Source organism: Leptodactylus fuscus, chromosome 3 (assembly GCF_031893055.1).
Source record: "Leptodactylus fuscus isolate aLepFus1 chromosome 3, aLepFus1.hap2, whole genome shotgun sequence".
NCBI classification, from domain to species: Eukaryota; Metazoa; Chordata; class Amphibia; order Anura; family Leptodactylidae; genus Leptodactylus; species Leptodactylus fuscus.
In genome coordinates, this window is record NC_134267.1 from 69,410,962 (window position 1) to 69,432,881 (window position 21,920).

Here is a 21,920-nt window from a genome sequence, read left to right on the forward strand (position 1 = left end):
AGTTCCCATTGAATCTCATGTAAACATAACGGATACTTTCTTCAGTTACGTTTGTTTACTTTTGTAACAGAAGAAAAAATCCTGCACACAGAAGAGTAAAAAACATGACAGAAGAGCTTCACGTTTTTTTACATGGAGGTAAATGCAGAAGAACATCCGACAAAGAGGGCTCTGTTTGAATCTGTCATTTAATGTCTGTGTGAACCCACCCTTAGGGTGCGTACACACGGAGGAAAGTGGAGAGCAATCTGGCATGTATACACGTGCCGGCAGATTACGCGCTCAAAATGCTCCCATTCATTTCAATGGGAGTTAGCAGCGTATACGCCACGTTATTTTGCGCCTGTGATTTTGCGCACCCTTACAGCGACAATTAAAAACTCTCCTTGTTATAGTAGAAATGGACTCCTCTTGGATCAGATGATGAATGGCGACGGCACATATTGTTAAGTATTTTGGAAAGAGATTTTGGTCCACAGAAGAATACTCCAATCCTTGTACTGTTGTAAGACAAATAAATAAGAAAAAAAATTTAGTTCAAAGAAGATATTTTATGAAGTTCTCGCCATTGTAAAAAAGGGGAGTCACATTATTTTGATCACCAGCTAATATCCAGAGTAACTGCTAGACAGGCTGGGGGTGACTCTATAACGTGCTGTTATGTTGTCTTCCTTCTTTGCAATGACAACATCAACAGTAGAAAGTGAACGTAAGAATGTGACTCGACTGTGTGTATACCTAAAGTTATCATGAAATTAATAAATAAACTATTCAATAAAAGGATTGCCTTATTACTGTGACCAATTTTTACCGTCACCCAGTTTTGTTTTTTAAAATATTTATTTTCATCCCCAGCCTGAATTCGCTGAATTAAGATGAGAACTGACTCCCGTATCATTGCTGTGGGCATTAGATTTTTGGTTTAATATTCCATGCTACATTTCAGGAAACTAGATCTAGTGATAAATCATATTAAGCAATACTGCAATACTGATCAAGGACAAAGATGTTTCTTACACTTTAACCAGCTACCTGATATTTTTATTAGGATCCAAATTATTTTACCTAAACTTCTCTCTTCAATAGGGACAATTGAATTCAACAAATGGAAAAATCTAAAGTCATCAGACTGTCACCCTTATGTGACAATTTAACATATAAGAAATATATTCAATCACAATTGACTGAATTTCTGCCAAATGGTAATAAAAAGATCAAATTTACTGCTCAAAAGTGTCAGTCTATTAGAAAGCTTAGTGGCCAGAGTGAAAATTGCATGATTAAGAACTTTTTAATATAAATATATTAGACGACATGGAAAATTAAAAATTAAATCATTCTTAAAACATATTTTTAACATAAAAACTTTTAAAAAAAATAGGTGATTTTTTAATGATGCAATCCCTTTAAACACAATAAGGGAGATTTATCAAGATTGTGTTTTCTACATTTGTCTTGATTTCCCTAAGTTGCTGAAGGATGTGCTTCATTTATAGTGAGGCATAGACCTCCACACACCTAGAATAAAACCTTTGCAAGCTTATAACAGCCTTACATTTCAGACATCAATCTTGCCAGAAAATTGGTGTAAATGTTGATAACTCTGCCAAGACTTATAACCCGTCCTACAACAGACCTCCTCTTAAGAATGTTGTAAGGACAGCGTAAAAATGTTATTTATGGAAAATAGCTTGCAACTTTTTAATGACAGTGTTCTGGAACAGGGGGTTGATAATTTTACACCAATGTTCGGTGACTGTACTTATTTTGGCAGATTCTTCTTCATAGAATGAAAAAAAAATCAAATCACTGCGGTTTGCAAGTATTATACAGTAGCTACAAAAAACATGCACAAATAAGTAGTTGCTTGTCTGCTCTTTTACCCTGAATGTCTGTCTGCTATATATCTGAATTCTTTATTCCAGTTGGGTCTTCCAAAATTTGTTTTCTGTCTTAGTCCTGTGATAACATCCAGGTCGTTATCACAATGGAAAGCTATGTGTGAAGCCTAAAACAAACAAACAAAAAAATCAATAACTTAATTAAAGAAAATAAGATTAAAGGGATTCTATCATGCAGTCGGAAACCATACAGTTGGTTTTACACTACCAAGTCTTGAACCTGAAACTCGGTCCATGTCTGTGTCAGATTTAGAGTATATTTTGGGATCCATTTGAAAAGGATCAGTCACAGTTATCATGGAAATATTTAGAACCCAGTCTTAAAGGGAGTCTCCAATCTCCCAATTAGGCATGTTCGTCTGCATGAGAGCACATTGCAATGGTAAACAATACACCTTTGTTATATATGCCACTTATGTAGATTTGAAGAAAGACAATTTTGAAGCTATATGCAAATGAGGCATTTGGAGCACTGGGGGCGGGCCTTCATCCTTCCCTAGGATGCACTGATCTTATATTAGAAGCAAGTCTAATGGTCTCAGACAAAATATATGAATACATAATATACTATCAGTGTACATACTATGTCATTGGTATATGTATAAGAAAAAAAGAAGGCGCATCTAGCTGAACTGTGCATAAGACCACATAGTATTGTTTATAGGGAGTCTATGTGGGCTTGTCCATATTACAACTGGATGCACCTTCTTTTTTTTTCTTATACATATAGTGCAAGCATATATATTCTATATTATATATTGAGAGATTTTGGCCCAGACCGTAAGACATTTCCTTTTTTAGGTGCACTTTATATTCACATAGGCTCAAAGGTTCATACGGTGGCAAGTTCATGCCAACACAAGGGGATGTCCCCTGAACAAAATTAACACCTTATACCTAATACATCACTTTTGACTCATTATTTGTTCAATATATAGATATATATTGATAAATTTCAACATTTACAGTGAAATTGGTAATTATACTTCCATAGTTTTATGTTGTAAATAAAGATTAAGATAAAATTAAATTTGCAAATAAATCCATTTTTTACCTGGTTTTCCTTCCAGCCAGTGAGAAAAAGATGATAACTAAGAAAGTCTGATTTGCCTTGCTCTGACATTTGTTCTTCTAAGGAGATGAGGAGATCAGCAAACCATTCAAATGAATGAGTGTCCCGACAAAGCCAATAGAAATATATCTACAACATAGAATTGAGTTAACATCTTTATCTTTATCAGATTATACCTGAAAGAAGTCTTTTCACCACTTTAGCAACTACAAGGCATTGCATCTTTCATCAGTTGTTACTCGTCTGATTCTAACCCCACCATTCCTGAGCAATCAGTTCTGTGTCATTTGGGTGTTCCCAGGGTGCCTTCTCCAGCCCAGGAACCCTCTCTTGACTGAAAAGAGCCTAAATAGCTTATTGGGTGCTGACACTAACTGCACTAATTGCTTAGGAACAGTGGGAGCTGCAGAAAAATTTCAACTGTGCTCGAATCAGTGGAGTCCCACTTATTGTAGGATGGAAAGAGATGGAAATGGTACTGAAAGATCCTCTTTAAAGAGAATAAGCTTCAATTTGCACTATTCCAATATATAAGTACAGTACTTACTGTAATTGTCTGGCGATAGTAATGGTAACTATTAGAGATGAGCGAACAGTGAAATATTCGAGATTCGATATTCCTTTCGAGTAGAGCCTCAATATTCGACTACTCGATCGAATATCAAATCCCATTATAGTCTATGGGAAAAAATGCTTGTTTCAGGGGAAACCACTATTCGACTAAAGGAGAGTCACCAAGTCCACGAGTAGCAGGAGGAGAGTGTTTAGGAGGAACGCTTTGCAGTTAAAGCGCACGGACCCCATTATAGTCTATTGGGTCTGTGCAATTTAACTGCGCAGCGCTTACAGTTGCGCTGATAAAAAGTAAGGTCCCTCGTAACCGCAAGCTGCCAGCTCTCCCGACTAGCAAAGACGAGCCTGCAGCAAATCAACGCTGGTTCTGCAGCAGGCTCGTTCTTGCTAGTCGGGAAAGCTGGCAGCTTGCTGTTACGAGAGAGCTGACTTTTTTGTCATAGGAATGCATTGAGCAGCGTTGATTGCCAGTGTACAGCATTCGGCCAATCAATGCTGGTTCTGCTGGAGGCTCGTCTGTGAGGAGGTGGAGTCTAAGATCGGACCATAGCAGTCTCCATTGTGGTCCGATCTTAGACTGCATTCCTATGAGGAAAAAGTCAGCTCCCTCATAACAGCAAGCTGCCAGCTCTCCCGACTAGCAAGGACGAGCCTGCTGCAGAACCAGCGTTGATTTGCCGAATGCTATACACTGTATAGCATTTGGCCAATCAAAGCTGGCTCTGAATTGAATATTTACTGCGAATAGCTAGTAGTATTTGATCGAGTACGAATATTTTGAATACCATAGTATTCGATCGAATACCTACTTGATCGAATACTACTCGCTCATCTCTAGTAGCTGTGTTTCATGATAAGGAAAAATACTTGCCCAAGACAACAGGAAAAAAACATAAAGTAGTAAATCCTTCACTGTACTGCCAGCACATATAATATAACTATTACCTTTTTTACTCCCATATCATTATTTGGAGAGCAGTATTTATACCATACAGATTTCAACACAGATGCAAATGGAGTCACTCCAATCCCTGCTGCAATGAATACACTAACATGGTAGTGGAATACATTAGTTGCAGCAGATCCATAAGGTCCATCAACAGCCAATCTAGAAAAAAATAAACCACATAAAACAAGATAAAAACACTACATTAAAGTGTGTAAGGAGTTGTCTGTGTTCTGTTTTATAAAGCTAAAATGTAGCATGAAAAGGAATGTATCATCTAAAATAAAGTACTGTAAAATGCTGCAAAGAATTAAATCAATATTTGGTTTGGTTGCTCTTTGCCTTCCAAACAGTATAACAATTCTTCTAGGTACACTTGCACATAGTTTATCAAGGAACTCTACAGTGAGGTTGTTTCAAACATCTTGGAGAACTTACCACTGACCTTCTGTCACGGGGTGACTAATGCTATACAGTCTCAGGACACTTTCCACTGACAAGTGTGTGATGTGATAATAGCAGTGGTAAAAGGAGATATTTCTGTAATGAAAAATTCTATTGTAGTAATTCTTTTTGACCACAAGATGCCGCTGTATTAGGTAAAGGGAGAATTAGGAAGTGGACTGTAGTAGTGTGGGAGAAGCTGGCTGTTTGAGCAGTGAGAGTTCTGAGGGACAATCCATCGCCATTTTGCTGCCGTGCAACGCTTGTTTCAGGCCAGGGCCTGCTCTGGGGAAGCCCGGACCTGTTGCTGGTTCCCATGTCAGGAGAGTTGGAGACGATTACGGTACAGACGCCACAGAGCGGATGAAAAGAAACACCAGCCCTTATGACACCGTGTTCAAGTTGCCTGGAGGCAAGGAGATTCCTGTTTTCTTTGGAAAATCCATCTGACTGTTCGCCCCCTTGCTAACCCGGGTAAGCGGAGCTCCGATTCACCTTTCATAAGGGTGAATAGTGTATACACTCAGTAAATAGTTTTTGGCGCCAAAAACCTAGCATAGACTGATTCCGGCCATTTTGCTTTAAAGCGAGTTCTATCTAAACGGAGATACAGCACGTGTTGTCCTGCTATTCAAAAGACACTATATCCTGAATTATAGTACCAGAAGTACGTCATAAGAGGAGTTATTTGGTTCACTGGGACTTGTGCAGCTAAGCACCAACTTCTGATTAACCAAAACCGGTTGCTGAAGTCCTCCCTGCAGGGTTGGGGTAGTGTGTTGAAATGTGGACATTAGGAATTGGGAAGGTTAAATAGTAAACTGTGATATTGTTAACCCCAGTGTGACACCGCAGGTGATCTTCCTCTGCATACTTACATTGTTTTGTTAGCTTGGTATTAATAGGTAAATTGCAGCTGTTTTATATAGGTAGCCGCTAGTTAAAGGCATAGTTCACTAGTTCTGACATATTAGGTCACGGTGCAGTGTCACTCAGGGGTCTCGGCCCTCGGCTGAGTGTCTTGTAATTATTGATTTCATCAGGCCTGTTAGCCTGGAGTTCCCCCAAAAAGGGTATAGAGTAAAATTTATATTTCTTACTTCGTGTCTGGTGTGTTTGTGCCTGTCCGTGGAACCGCTGTATCCTAAAAGTTCCTGCAAGAGCCCCGGTAGCCAGTCGGCTGCCGTGTCTTTCCCTTCCTCCTCCCCCCCTTACACTTCTGTGGATGTAGAATTTGTACAAAATCTTCTGTCTCTTTATGTAATCCAAAACAGACCTGGATTTGACATCAGGGCTCTGTGGGGTTCTCCATGTTCTTTATTTTGAAGTTAATTCTTAACGACATCTGCTGTTTGTTTGGGGCTCAAAACAGATGCCTCCTGGATGGCACAAACTGCCTTCTGTTACAGCTAGATTTGATGAAAGCCAAGAAATGGGCAATGTTGAGGACTGTAGGCAGGAAGACTGTAGTACAGCAGATGAAAGACACATCATGCCTACCTCCCTTCAAAATCAGATGTCCAGCAGTGCCATCAGCGCACAACTCACAGAAACAAGAGGGACCCATGTACATCCATCTACTGTGTGGAGAAGTCTGGTCAATGGGGGTCTTTATGGAGAATTGTGACCAAAAAGTTATACCTTCAATGTGGAAGACCAAGTGACTCAACCATACACCAAAACATGAGAACGGGGGTGCAGACAAATGGCAACAAGTTCTTCGGACTGAGTCAAAAGTCAAAATATTTGGATGTAACAGAAGACAGTTTATCGAAAGGCTGGAGAGCGGTAGAAGAATGAGTATTTACAGGCAACAGTGAAGCGTGATGGAGGATTCTTGAAGTTTGGGACAGCATTAAACCTTCAAAAACTGTATGCAAGTATACTTAGAAGAATTGATGCTGTTTTAAAGGCAAAGATGGTTATACTAATGATTTTATTCAGATTTCTCTTTTGTTCATTCATTTTGCATTTTGTTCATTAACAAAAGTAACTATTAATAGTTTTACTTTTTTCACCCCTGTCTAAAACCTTTGCACAGTGCTGTAGGTAGGACACCACTGATCACTCATTGGATCCACTGCTACAAATATCACACCATGGTGATGCTGCTGACACAATTTAATACAGTTACATTTAAAAAAAAAAAAAAAAAGTTCCATCAAAAATATAAAATAAACCCTTTCTGTAATTTAAAGATATTTTATTGTTTCAAAAATCTTTATTATAAAAATACATATGCTATCTCTGCAATAGTAACAACCTGGAGAATTAACATAGTGCTTAACCTGCACAGCTCATACAGTAGCATAAAAACCTTTTAAAAAGTAATTGATGTTTATTTCTATTTCTTCATTAAAAAAAATCTATTACATTAATAATCAGTTACATCACATGTCCAATCAAAATCGTTCCATTAAAAATGTCACATATCCTAAACATGTTTTTATTAAGCCATACTAAAGATAATTATTAGTGTTGAGCGAATAGTATTCGAATTCGAATCCTAGATTCAAATACCTCCGTTCCCATAGGAATTAATGGGAGGGCCGATCGCAAAGGGGTTAAGTGCTGGCCGCTCCCATTCAATCCTATGGAGCGAGGTATTCAAAACTAGAGTTTCGAATACTATTAGGTAGAGATGAGCGAACACTGTTCGGATCAGCCGATCCAAACAGCACGTTCCCATAGAAATGAATGGAAGCACCTGGCACGCAGACTTTGCCGGCGGCCGGCTGCTTAACCCCCCACGTGCCGGCCGCTTCCATTCACTTCTATGGGAGCGTGCTGTTCGGAACGGCTGTTCTGAACAGTGTTCGCTCATCTCTACTATTAGGTCATCTCTAATAATTATAGAATTCATGGGGTTTTTTTCCAATTCCCCCTGCAAAAAATCCCCCAAACAAATAAAAGTAAAGTAATATTCAACAAAAATGGCCTTAAAAATTTGCAAAAGGTTTGCTTACTTATTACAGGGAGAAGATGCAAACCTATGCTACAGTTTAATGTTGTATTATATAATGATTATTTTAATAAATGAATGAATGATCAGATGGAGTCCTCTCTTTGTTGTGAATTTACTCTCTTCCATTATTTGAATTCACTTGTTCTTGTACAAAACAATATTTATTATGTTATTGCTGTTATTGTTGTATATCGCCAACCTAGTCCACAGCTGTTTACAGACATTGTCAGTCACTGTCCCTTATAGGGATCACTGTTAGCAACTAATATGACAAAGACTGTATAGATGTATACTGAATTCAACATTTCCTCTAAGGGCTCGTTCACATCTTTGCCCGTACTCCGTTCTGCAGGTTTCCGTTTCCTGCTCCATACAGGGGCAGGAAACGGAAACCTGCCGGCATATTTCAATCCCATTCATTTGAATGGGCTTGAAAAGTGTCCAGTCGTGTGCGCCGGTTAGCGTTTTATGCGCTCCCCCGCTAAACCGTTTTTTTTTGTTTTTTTTTAACCGGACACAGAGTCGGACATGCAGTGCTCTGTGTCCGGTTTAAAAAAAAAAAAAAAAAAAAACAGTTTAAGCCGCAGAGCGCAAAAAAAAAAAAAAATGCTCACCGGCGCTTACGGCCAGACCCGGCATGACAGGTTTCCGTCTTCTGCATGCAGAAGATGGAAGCCTGAGAACGGAGACCAGACGCTGGTGTGTACCCAGCGTAAGACTTAGTAGGTGCTATAGGCTATAATATATGCTCTCTTATGCTCCACCCCAAAGTGAACTGCCTTTATGCCCCCCCACACAATATAATGCTCCCTTTTAGCTCGAACACAGCTTCATTGCCCATACACAGTATATTGACCCCTCAGTGCCCTTATACATAGTATATTTGTGCCCTTATACACAGAATGTTGGCCACCTCAGTGCCCCAATACACAGTATATTGAGCACTTCTTTTTTATGTAGATTGTGAGCTCCATATGGGAACACAACGTACATTTTTTTTTTCCCTATCAGTATGTCTTTGTAGGATGGAAGAAAATCCGCACAAACACAGAGAGAACATACAAACTCCTTGCAGATGTTGTTCCTTCTCGGATTCAAACCCAGGACTCCAGCATGCAAAGGCTGCAGTGCTAACCACTGAGCCACCATCTTGCTCTTATATTGGGCCCTTCTGTACCATCATATATAGTATAATGGTTCCATCAGGTACCTATACACAGTAATCAGGAGTGAGCAGTGAGGGGGCATTCTGTAAGGTGCAAAGCCACAAACCTTATTGGGAAGTTCTGAAAACATTGCAGTGTGTTTTTTCAGCTGTGCAGTTTTGCAAACCTCTTCCTTGGCTTGCAGTCTCATTTCAGATATGTTGTGTTGCTTCATTTATCCCTAGAAGTCTTCTTTAAGCAACTGGATAATGAGACCATTACCAAGACAGTGGAAGAAGTCTGTGACATTTTAAATTTACTTGTAGCTATCAACCAGACCAACACCTTAAGAGAAACATCCCAGGCTCACACAGTAAATGACTGCATTTTAAAGGGATATTCCCTCTGTAAATAAAGTTTACATTTCCCCAAATCCCTGTCCTGTCTATACCTGAGCTTTCTACAGTAAAATATGTCTCTAGTGATATCCGTTACACGCTAAAATAATAGTAATAACGATTATCACTAGAGATGAACGTATAGATTGCTAAAATTTTTATAGGGGGATGGAAAATAACATTTTTATGTAAAGTCCTATTTAATTTGCATGCACAAAATGGGATGGCGGATTTCTGCGATTTTGGCGATTCTTTAACACCCGCCCCTGTAAATATATACATGTGTGGTATGTATGAACTCCTCACATATTGCAGTTTTATGTACAGTACATTATGTTTGCAGAAAGGGATTTCTTGAGCCGCACTTTAGTGGCAAATTTGAATTTTTGCGCAATTTTTGCTAGCAATCTCTGTTTGCCGCAAAGTTGAATGAAGGTGCTTGTATATATAAACTATTAAATTGTGTTTTTATATATACGGTATGCTGTGTACTCTGAAAAAAGTTAGATTTTGGTATCACAGTCACAGTTTGGTATGTGCAGTATAGCTTTTTAACATATTAGTGAACAACAGCAAAATCCTGCTTGTCTTCTGTATTTGTGTTTTTGGGAGTCCGAGCTCTTGTTGTAGTTGATGTTTGCGGTACATATAGTATATTTACACATTGTATACACCATAAGCTATTATTTTAAAAGTATTTTGTATATGAATGTGAGATTGAACATGAGTTTTAGGTGCAAATATGTGTTTTAGCGTATTTTTTCAAAAAATTATTTGTGTTGGTCGCAAAGTTGCATGAAGGTGGATGTGGCTATCGATGACCCATTAAGACATTTGTAATCTTCAGGTTGTCTACTTTCAAAAAATATATAGGGTTTAGGGGTTCACTTACTTTTCATGGTGTGTAATCCCTACATTTTATAGGATGATACTTTTTTAACATTTCCAGCTTCAAAGCAGAATTTTGTTCCTTCCAGTTCTAGCGATTTTCTGAAGACACGTGCATGCGGGTTCAGGCCATAGTGATATGTATGAACTCTGCACATGTTGAACTCTTATTTTTAGGAGGTTTGGTGCATTTAATTTTTTGTTTTGTTTCCGCTTTTAACAACTAATATACATTTATTTGCATTTTTTCATAAAACATTCACTTTAAAGAGGACCTTTCACCATATCTGGGCACATGCAGTGTTATATACTGCCGGAAAGCTGACAGTGCGCTGAGTTCAGCGCACTGTCGGCTTTCCCGATCTGTGCCCGGTGTGAAGAGCTTACGGTCCGGTACCGTAGCTCTTCTATGGTCAGAAGGGCGTTTCTGACCATTAGCCAGAGACGTCCTTCTGCCTCGCGGTGCCTATCACGCTGTGCTGTGGAGCGAGGAGGAACGCCCCCTCCTTCTCCTGATAATGCTCGTCTATGGACGAGCGCTGTGAGCAGAGGGAGGGGGGCGTTCCTCCCCGCTCCACAGCACAGCGTGATAGGCGCTGCGAGACAGAAGGACATCTCTGGCTAATGGTCAGAAACGCCCTTCTGACCATAGAAGAGCTACGGTACCGGACCGCAAGCTCTTCACACCGGGCACAGATCGGGAAAGCCGACAGTGCACTGAATTCAGCGCACTGTCAGCTTTCCGGCAGTATATAACACTGCATGTGCCCAAAAGTGGTGAAAGGTCCTCTTTACATCAAAATTGCATGAAGGTGCCTGTTCGTATACAGTACCAAGTGGCATTCTGACAATGCTGCAGGTGTCTACTTTAAGAAAATATATACTAGGTATGGGGGTGTTGGATGCTTTTTTAATGTTGCAATTTAGGTTTGATTTGTCCATTTCAAAACTGTGAAAATTGCTCTGGCTACTGGAGGTGCAAAATTTCCAGAGACCCTTGGCAGCGAAAAGGTTAAGCTAACTGAATAGTTTTAGCCCATCAGTTGCTTTATCTATCTTGCTCTCTTTACCTTTGCTCTATTGTTTATTATATCTCTTCAGTGTTTCTTTGTCTACATTTCCAACCACCTCTGCTATCTACTGTGTGGAGGAGCCATTATGGGACATTATAATGTATGATGTGGTCACTATGGGACATTATACTGTGTGAAGGGGCACTCTGGGTCATTAAACAATGTGAACTATTCTTAAAGGGGTTATTCAGGAATTGTGCAAACTCTGGAGGTGTCTGAGGCTAGTAGCAGCTTAAAGTCATTTACTATATGGGAACCTGTAATGGGGACACTCACTGTATGGAGGTTAATAAAGTGGACATTTACTATATAGAGGCCATTAAAGGAAGCATCAGGCTTAATTCACACAGGGTTTTGGGTCAGGATTTTGATGCAGAATCTGTGTCAAAATCCTGACCAAAAACGCCTCCCATTGAAATCAATCGGAGCTGGTCATTTCCTTTGTTGCCCTTTCTTCATGCGGATTCCACAGCTGATTCAGCCGTGAACATCTGCCTAGCGACATCTCCCTCCCGACTAGGCCCAATCAGTTGGGGCTAATCTGGAGCGGAATGCCTTGACTCGATGCCGATGCACTGCACTGGCATCCAGGTACGGCTAGCCGTTTTATGGTCCGAAATCTGAGGCGGCCTTTACGGCAAATTTTGGACCAAAAAACCCCATCTGAACCTGGCCTCAAAGTGTTTGAGAGCCAATAAGGGGGCAATATACAGTGGAGTGGGGGCTTTATACCATGTGGGACCAGAAAAGGGGATGTTAAATTGTATAGGGACCAGTAAATGGAGCATTATACTGTGTGGGGAGCCAATAAAGGAAGCATTTTAACATGTGGTGGCCAGAAAAGAAAACATTTTAGCTTGTGGGGACCAGTGAAAGGGGTCTTATACCAAGTGGGTGCTAGGTAAAGGGGTGCTATGCCATGTGGGACTGGGGCCAAGTCAAAGTCAAAACTTTGATATGGGGCCCAGTCTTTGCTAGTTACGCCTTTGGTTTATAACTAGAGATGAGCGAGTAGTATTCCATCGAGTAAGTATTCGAACGAATACTACGATATTCGAAATACTCGTACTTTATCGAATACTATTCCTATTCGCAGTAAAGATTCGATTCAGAACCAACATTGATTGGCCGAATGCTATACAGTGAATAGCATTCGGCCAATCAACGCTGGTTCTGCTGAAGGCTCATCTGTGACGAGGCGGAGTCTAACATTGGACCACAGCAGTCTTCATTGTGGTCAGATCTTAGACTCCGCCTCATCACAGACGCGCCTCCAGCAGAACCAACGTTGATTGGCCGAATGCTGTACACTTTATAGCATTCAGCCAATCAACGGTGGTCAGTGCATTCCTATGATAAAAAGTCAGCTCCCGCATAACTGCAAGCTGCCAGCTCTCCCGACTAGCAAAGACGAGCCTGCTGCAGAAGCAGGGTTGATTGGCTGAATGCTATACAGTGTATAGAATTCCGTCAACCAATGCTGGTTCTGCAGGATGAGTAAGGGCTGTGTCACATTAGCGCTTGCCTCCCGTCCGGAAGTAGTCCGCAGGAGGACCCCCGAACAGAATATCAACACAACTGCAAGCGCTGGACAGTTAAGCACATAATGGGCTCCGTGTGCTTGCTGCGCACTGCCCGCATGAATCATTTGTGCGGGTAGTGGGCTGCAAGCACACAGAGCTCATTATATGCTATGGGGTCCGTGAGCTTAACTGTCCAGCGCTTGCAGTTGCGCTGATATTCCATTCGGGGGGGTCCTCCTGCAGAATCCTTCCGGATGGGAGGCAAGCGCCAATGTGAACCGGCCCATAGTCTATGAAGTCCGTGCGCTTTAACTGCACTTCGCTCCTCTGCAGGATAAAAAGCAAGGGCCACAATTCGGCAATATTGTCCATTCTTAATTTTATTTTTTAAGTCACCTATGTGTATCCAAGTTCTATTCTTTTCATTGTATGCATCTGTTTGCATTATATGCTTTGCATAAATAAAAATATGTCAAACTAAGTGAAATACTAAGGTTACATTTGCAAAAGGGAATAGTTGTTCTAATTAATAGTCGAAACAGATGTTAAGATAATGTAATTGGTGTGTGGGCATAAAAATGTAACAGCTGACAAAGTAAGAAAGCAATAGGGGAATAATATATTTGAGTGGAGCCGCATATTAACATAATTACCGTACCTAGTGTCCCTTAAAAATCAGATCTGAATATTTTATTCACTAGGGCTACTCCTAGATGAACACTACAAAACAAAAATCACTGAGATATTGCAGTCATATCCAGTCCAATCCATACGGCAGTCTAGAAGAATGTATTGAGGAGCTTGAAAATTTCTAACAAAATTTCTACAGTATACAGCTAGCAATATTTCAGCACAATTTACAAAAAATACTAAAAAAAATCTTTTGCAAATAAAGTGTAAATTATTTGTTATAGTTTGAAATACTGTATTGAAGAAAAGTCTTACTACAAAAAGTCTAGGTGTAATCCTAGGTTTTAGATTGTGTTACTTTCTACAGTCAGTTTTTTTTTTATATCTGCTCCTGGTGTTGGCTTCAATAACTGCATCAAAATACCTAGGAACAATAAATGTATCCATTTCTGAGACCAGGTGAATAAGTATGCCAGTCATATTCCATATATTTACTTTGAGTCAGACCCATCTAAAATAATGCATGCTTGCTGACTATCTTATTCTTAACCCCTTCCCACCAGAAGCAATTTCCCGCCTTCCAAACCCATAACTTTTTCATTTTTCCATTCACAGGGCCATCGGAGGCCTTAATGTTTGCAGGACAAATTGTTATTCACAATGATACCGTTTATTATTCTGTCCATTGTACTGGGAAGCTGGAAACAAATTCTGAATGGGATGGAATCAGAGAAAAAGTGCATTTGTGCGACTTTCTTACGGGCTTAGTTTTTATGGGGGGGGGCCATGTCAAATATTCACCTTGGGGCCCAGCCATTCCTCGTTATGCCACTGCTGTGTGCTATAACACCGGAGGAGCCATGCTAGTGTCCCTGCACGCTAGTTTCCTCCCCTGTACTACAGAGATTTCTCTCTAGTGATAAATTGGTGTGAAATTGCTCACTGTGATTTCACCGCAATTTATACTGCAATAAATCACTCCTGCAAAACCTAAATGTAGGTAGTCATTGATGTAGATTCAAAATCTGCTATTGCTGATACTGTCACCCATGTCTAAGACCTATTTCACCAAAACACTGCAAAGTTCATGAAATACTACTTTTTTTTTTTTTTTTTTTAAAGAGCTCACAATGTACATTTTTCCCTATCAGTATGCCTTTGGAATATGGGATGGAAATCCATGCAAACACGGGGAAAACATACAAACTGCATGCAGATGGTTTTTTGCCCTTGGCGGGATTTGAACACCAGGACTCCAGCGCTACAAGGCCGCAGTGCTAACCACTGAGCCACCGTGTGGCCCTGTTCATGAAATACTACTTTACCATGCTGGCTAACATTTGCCCAGCATTATCCAAGAGAAAGGTGCACACAACACAACACACATATTTTTGGGTGAAGACATGCCCCCTATGGGTGTAGCCATGCCTCCTCTGAACACCGCCATGGCCCTTTTTACATATCATGATGCAACCTGGTTTGTGAAGAAAGCACTGAATGTGCTGCTCTTGCCTCCTTTTTATTTTTCACCCAAGATTGCCTGTTTTTATATATCCCTCATACATTTAAGGGATCTGTGAAAACTGACAAAAATGGGACATGACCTATTTTTTAACAGTTCATTAAAATATCACAAATTGGTCATGTGGTAATGCAACTGTGTGATGGCTGTTAAAAAATTGGTCGGAACACAGCCAAGTCTCACTGTTGTATGAATGTAGGCTAATCCCTACTGAATGTGTAGCAGTCATATATTGTCTATAGTTATAGCGATAATTGTGTACTTTAGGTTGCCTCTGTGGAAAATGAAAAGTAACACATATGCCATTACACAATATATCGTATTTTTCGGACTATAAGACGCACTGGACTATAAGACGCACCCAGGTTTTAGAGGAGAAAAATAGGGAAAAAAAAATTTTCAGGCAAAAAATGGTAAAATATTTAATGTATGGGAGTTGTAGTTTTGGAACAGCTGCAAGGCCACATTGACAGGTGACCCTGCAGCTGTACGGGGATGTATAGGGCGTTTTTTTTTGTGGGGCCAGGTGTACTTTATAGTTATACCATTTTGGGAAATGTTTATTGCTTAGATCACCTATTATTTAATTCAGAGGCAAAACAGAGAGAAAAACCCGGCAGTTTAGCACTTTTGATTTTGACGTTCACTGTACATAAAGCTATTAGTAGACCGGGCATTTTCGGACACAGGGATACCTAATGTGTATGTTTCACAGTAATGTTATACTTTTATATGTATTCTAGGGAAAGGAGGTGAACTTTTATTTATTTTATTTTTTATTATATTTTTTTTTAAGTGTTTTTTTTTTTTTTTTTTTTTTTTTTTACTATTTTATTATCCCCCGCCTAGGGGGCTTGAACCTGCAATCATTTGATTGCAAGTCCCATAGACGGCAATACAAGTGTATTGCCGTCTATGGGAGATTCTATACATTACTATCGCGGAGTGTCATAGACCAGCCGCGATAGTAATATATATCTATGACAAGCCTCGGAGCCTTCATTAGGCTCCCAGCTGTCATCGGAACAGGTCGGCTCCTGCGGCCTCGCCGTGCAGGAGCCGACCTGCATCACTAAAGGTATGGGGCCGGTGGGAACCAGCCCCGGGGCTAACTAACTGCCGGGACCTGCAGAGGAGGAGCGGATTTTCAGCATGCCACTGCTGGTTTTCTTCAGCGGCAGGAGCGTGGCAATCTGCAGGCCCCGGCAGCTAAGACACTCACCAGCATCTGCTGTAATAGACCGGCAGATGCCGGGGACTGTCTTAGCTGCCGGGGCCTGCAGTATTGTCACGCTCCTGCCGCTGCAGAAAACCAGTGGTGGCAGTAGCGCGGCCATGCTGCAAATCCGCTCCTCCCCCCACATTCGGACTATAAGACGCACCCTCATTTTCCTCCGAAATTTGGGGGGGAAAAAGTGCGTCTTATAGTCCGAAAAATACGGTACGTGGATCTTTAGGTTAAATGAGTCGTGTAAAAAATTGTGATGAGGTAATTAAAATATATTTCTTAAGAAATTTGTCAAACCTTGGTAGCTGCCATGGCTCCAAGCACAGATTCTTCTTTGCCCCAAATTCTGTGAGGAGCTCTTGTGTCCAGTCTCCAACAGCCCTCACATGCACACTAAAAAATGGTTCTTCCGGTGCCGAAGTTAATGTAAATGGATGCCACTGTAGCCAAGAAACAGCGGGGCATTGAAGAAAAACATATTGGCCTGGTTCCATAACAAAACCACTTTTCTTCATTTGAATTTCCAAGACACCAGATGAGTGAGTGATAACCTAGACAAGAAAAACTTATGTTTACCACAAGCAAAAAAAAATAAAAAAAAATCAGGCAACCAGGTAAAAAGAAAATCTACATCAGAGATCAGTGGTTAGATAACAAAGCAGAAGAAAAGACAGACAGCTTCAAGTATTGCTATTGTATATTTGGCAATATGATCACATGCAATCTCAAACACATTTAGTAGAAACATGTTAAGGTTAAGGCCCCACGTAGCAAAGCACCACCAAAAAACGCTATAGAAGACCACGGAAACGCATCAAGTTTTTTACCGCAGTATTTTTCACAGAAAAGTTTTCAGCTGAAGACTTTCTGCCTCCGTTATACTCTACCTATATGGAAACCGCCAGCATTTCCACAGGTATAATTGACATGCAAGCATATTGGAAAACACAGCTTTTCCATTGCAGATTTTATTTAACGTGGGGCTTCAGCCTACAAGAAATGTTATCAATCTCATTATAAGTCTTACCTTTGTGATGACAACTTCTTGTTTAGATCTCCAAAATCGAATGACCTTTTCACATGTATATAATATCAAAGGAAATACAACCCATTTCCAAGTCTAAGAAGAAAAAGCATTGTTATGGTAATATACAAATGCAAAAAGTATCAACCTAGTACATTATGCAGTAAAAAGTAGGGCTGTGGATTTGAATCAGGTAATGGGTAGAATTGGTAGAAATGTACCAACTCCGAATCTGGGACCAACATACAAATATAACATTTTATGATTAAAGTAATAATATACTGTAACGTCCTAGTGCAGAAAAATAGAGGAGCCGGAGTCAGAAGTTTAGCTTGCCAACTCCACAGCTCTGGGTCAAACCTGGTTATGAAGAGGTGCCATTATGCAAATGAACGTTTTTGGAGCAAAAAACATGTTGGCATTGCTGCACAGAGACAAGCTTCCTCATTGCTTTCAAGGACTCATTTGCATATTAACAAAAAAAATGGTGATATCTCAGCAACAGAAGGACCGATTCACAAAACTCTGCAGCAAAACGCTGTGATTCAAGAGGCCCCAACCCATCTACCTATGGGATTGGTTGATATGATGTGTTCTGGTAATACACTTCCTTTAAGGCTAAGCTCTCACTTTATCAAATGCAGCTAGAAAACATGGGGAAAAAAATGCAATAAAACAAATTGTGTTTTATTCCCACATCGGTTTTCAATGCGTTCGTGCTGTGTTTTTCTATCGCCTATTAAATCTATAGGGAAAATGCTTATGATTTCCTAGCTAAAGGTATCATCTTTTTCAAAAATCTGCTTGTCTGCAACTATAAACAATGGTGGAGAAAAATGATGTATTTCCACGATTTGAGGCCTTAGCCTAAAGGCCAAAATTAGAGCTGTACCAAAGCAGGTATATGTGATTAGAACATGTATATTGTATAATGTAAATTGGATGAAACTGCTTTATTTGCTCCTAACACAATGGCCTACATTTATTAATCTTTATAGATGAGTGAAACAATATAGAATAAAGCAGTTTGACCTGGATTTTCCATAAGTTTTGGTTTTTAATTAAAACAATTTAATATGTCCACATGTAACACAAAGTAGAAGCAGAGGAAGAGGATCATGTTTTCTGTGACCTAGTTGGGCTTCTGTCACCACTGATATCATATTAGCACATAACATACTGTGGCCACATTTCACTCTAAATATCAACTTTTTAAGTATTTTTGAAACAGTGTTTTAGTTAAAAGCTGACACATGCAGTGTGTTCTAGTCTAATGTCAGAAATCAAATCACCCATTCAATTATAAATCTCATTTTTTTTAGAAATTGGCTGCCTATTCATTATAGAATAAAATATAAAGTTATCACCCTCATCCACAAGGCTCTCCATAATGCCGCACCTCCCTACATTTCCTCCCTCATTTCTGTCTATCGCCCAACCCGTGCTCTCCGCTCACTCAATGACCTAACACTTACATCCTCTATTATCAGAACCTCCCATGCTCGTATACAAGACTTCTCCTGAGTTGCACCACTTCTCTGGAATGCTCTACCCCGGACAATCAGATTAACTCCCAATTTCTACAGTTTCAAACGCAAACTAAAGACACATCTTTTCAGACAGGCCTATCACAATTCCTAACCTTCCGTACCATAATTAGAATCCCCAAAATTTAACCTTCCTCTGTCCCCGCTCCCACATTACCCCACATGATATGATGCCATTCCAGGCTAACTTTATATGTCCAAGCTCCATCCACATGTTAAAGGACACGACTGGTGACGGCTCATAAAGTTTTATGTTTATGTAATGACAGTAACCTCTATTACAAAATTGTTTGACCACTGTATAAGCAATACCGCCCCTGCTACCTCTTGTGTCACCCCCTCTACCTCATAGATTGTAAGCTCTTGCGAGCAGGGCCCTCAGTCCCATTGCGTGAAATAACTTTCTTTGTAATGTATCTTTCTGTTTGTATTAGAACCCTAAAAATTGTGCAGTGCTATGGAATATGTTGGCGCTATATAAATAAAATTCATTCATTCATTCAACTATCCAAGCTGGTGTAAGCGGCCACAAGAAAATGGCTGCGGGCATGTGCAGTCGGCTCTGCCCAAGGCCCGATATGAAGACCCGACTGTGTATGCCTAGAAGTTTGAAACCCAGGATGGAAGAAGATGCGGAGAGACGAGATGAAGATGGAGGTGTCTCTGGAGCTTTCTCTCACAGCATTGGGAATGCCCTCATTGCTGTTTGAGCGCTGGGACCTTCACCAGTGCTGTGAGAGAACTCATTTGCATACAAAAAAAATTTGGGATTTAAACCAAACAGCGGCGCGGAGAAAGATCCCTTTAAACTATGGTTTGTTATAAACTTATTTGACACAAAACAAATCTTTGGATTGAACTACCCTAACCCATAACAAACCAAATCTTTAAGGTCTGAAAATGTGCCATAGTTATCATAGTACTTAAAACATGATAATAAATCTGACTCATCTTTTATACCCTATTAGTTGAACTATTTTTAATGCATTTTGGAATAACTAAGCCATGCCCATTTCCGGTAAAGACAAAATTTGTGCATTAAAATGTGCCAATTAGAGATGAGCGAACACTAAAATGTTCGAGGTTCGAAATTCGATTCGAACAGCCGCTCAATGTTCGTGTGTTCGAACGGGTTTCGAACCCCATTATAGTCTATGGGGAACAGATACTCGTTAAGGGGGAAACCCAAATCCGTGTCTGGAGGGTCACCAAGTCCACTATGACACCCCAGGAAATGATACCAACACCTCTGGAATGACACTGGGACAGCAGGGGAAGCATGTCTGGGGGCATCTAACACACCAAAGACCCTCTATTACCCCAACATCACTGCCTAACAACTACACACTTTCCACATTCAAAAAAACCTCTATCAAAGTGGGAAAATACCTGGAAACCTTCTTTACTCCCCAAATGGATGGACACAAACCCCAATTTAAGCTCAACAAACAGTAACAACCACCCCTTTAAATCACGTTCCCCATGACAACCACAAATGGAATAGGCAATGGGAATTCCAAAAGCCCTCACCCTTAACTGTCATTTTGAGTGTGTGTGTGTGTGTGTGTGATGTGGTAAGACCTTCCAAAATTCACTTTTCTAGCCCTTAACATGAGCCCTTCCAAACAAAGTTACATGACCTTAAGCTGAGCTACCAGCAGAGATTGAGGCCCTTGGCATGAGTAGAGCCTTGCACCAGCAGTGTTTTTGGCACTTAGGGTGAGTTGAGCCTTGTACCAGCGTGTGTCCCTTAACATCAGGCGGGCCCTAAGTTCTGCGCTTTGCACAAAAGTTCCACATTAACTAGGCTGAATGGTACAAAGATTAGTAGGCCCGAGAACCAGGAACAGATCTTGCAATGGCTGTCAGATAACGCTTAAAGCACATTGTCCACCAGCCAGTCAGCCTCTACCTCCTCTTACCCAACAGTCTTGTCCTCCTTCCACCCAAAATTCCCAATCTTCCCAGAACAATAACCCCAACTGTCCCTGCTCCCCAGAGCTGTTCTCCCTTCCTTTGACTGTACCGCAACCTGCCCCTCCATTTCGCGATTCCATGGACCTAACAGACGAGTATCTGTGTCCAGATGCTCAAACACTAGAGTCTCCTCCATTCCATCTCCGGTCGATTTGGTGGCGGATGACCAGCAACCCACCCTCATCGACGACGATGAGACGCAGTTGCTGTCAGGGCAGCCAGTTGACATGCGCATTGTGCAGGAGGAGGAGGCGAGACAGGAGTTGGAAGAGGAGGTGGTGGACGACGAGGACACCGACCCCACCTGGACAAGGCAGATGTCAAGCTGGGAAAGTAGTGTGGATGTTGAGGCAGGTGCAGCACCAAAAAGGGTAGCTAGAGGCAGAGACATGTCCAGAGGCAGAGGTCAGCTGCTTTGCCGAAGCCAGGCCAGACCCGGAATGTCCGAAGATGTTCCCTTTTGTACCCAGCCCAGAAAAACTCCCCCATCGAGGGCACGTTTCTTGAAGGTGTAGAGTTTTTTCAAGGAATGCGCCGAGGACAGATATAGTGTCGTCTACACAATTTGCCTCTCGAAATCAAGTAGGGGCCCTGAGAAGAGCAACCTGTCCACCACTTCAATGCACCGTCATTTGGAATCCAAGCAATGGAATCAGTGGCAGGCAGCAACGGCAGGACAAACGTCGCCCGCCGTTCATGCCACTGCCTCTGCTCACAGTGCTGGCGATGCACTCCAGAGGACGAGCCAGGACATCACTTCATCTGCCTCCGCCACTTTGTTGACTTCTCCCTCATCCTCCCCTGTTTCTGTCTTATCTCCTTCTCCTGCACCATCAAAGGCACCATCAGGCGCTTCTTTACAACAACCCACCATCTCTCAGACATTGGAGCGCCGGCAGAAATACACCGCTAACCACCCACCCACGCAAGCCTAGAACGCCAACATCGCTAAACTGCTGGCCCAGGAGAGGTTGGCGTTCCGGCTTGTTGAAACTCCCGCCTTCCCGGACCTGATGGCAACTGTGGCACCTCACTATGCCGTCCCTAGCCGTCTCAACTTCTCC

At 41.1% G+C, this 21,920-nt stretch overlaps 1 protein-coding gene across 1 annotated transcript in view; it reads right to left on the minus strand.

Annotated features, from left to right (window-relative positions):
* Positions 1-373: 373 nt before the first annotated feature.
* NOX3 (NADPH oxidase 3) overlaps positions 374-21,920 on the minus strand; it is a 62,792-nt gene continuing 41,245 nt past the window's right edge. The window contains exons 8-13 of the mRNA XM_075267786.1: positions 17,336-17,428; positions 16,606-16,859; positions 4,492-4,654; positions 2,956-3,102; positions 1,884-2,008; positions 374-500 (exon numbers count right to left, since the gene is read on the minus strand). Coding sequence (XP_075123887.1) covers positions 374-500; positions 1,884-2,008; positions 2,956-3,102; positions 4,492-4,654; positions 16,606-16,859; positions 17,336-17,428 — 909 coding nt within the window. The remainder of the gene's footprint in view (positions 501-1,883; positions 2,009-2,955; positions 3,103-4,491; positions 4,655-16,605; positions 16,860-17,335; positions 17,429-21,920) is intronic.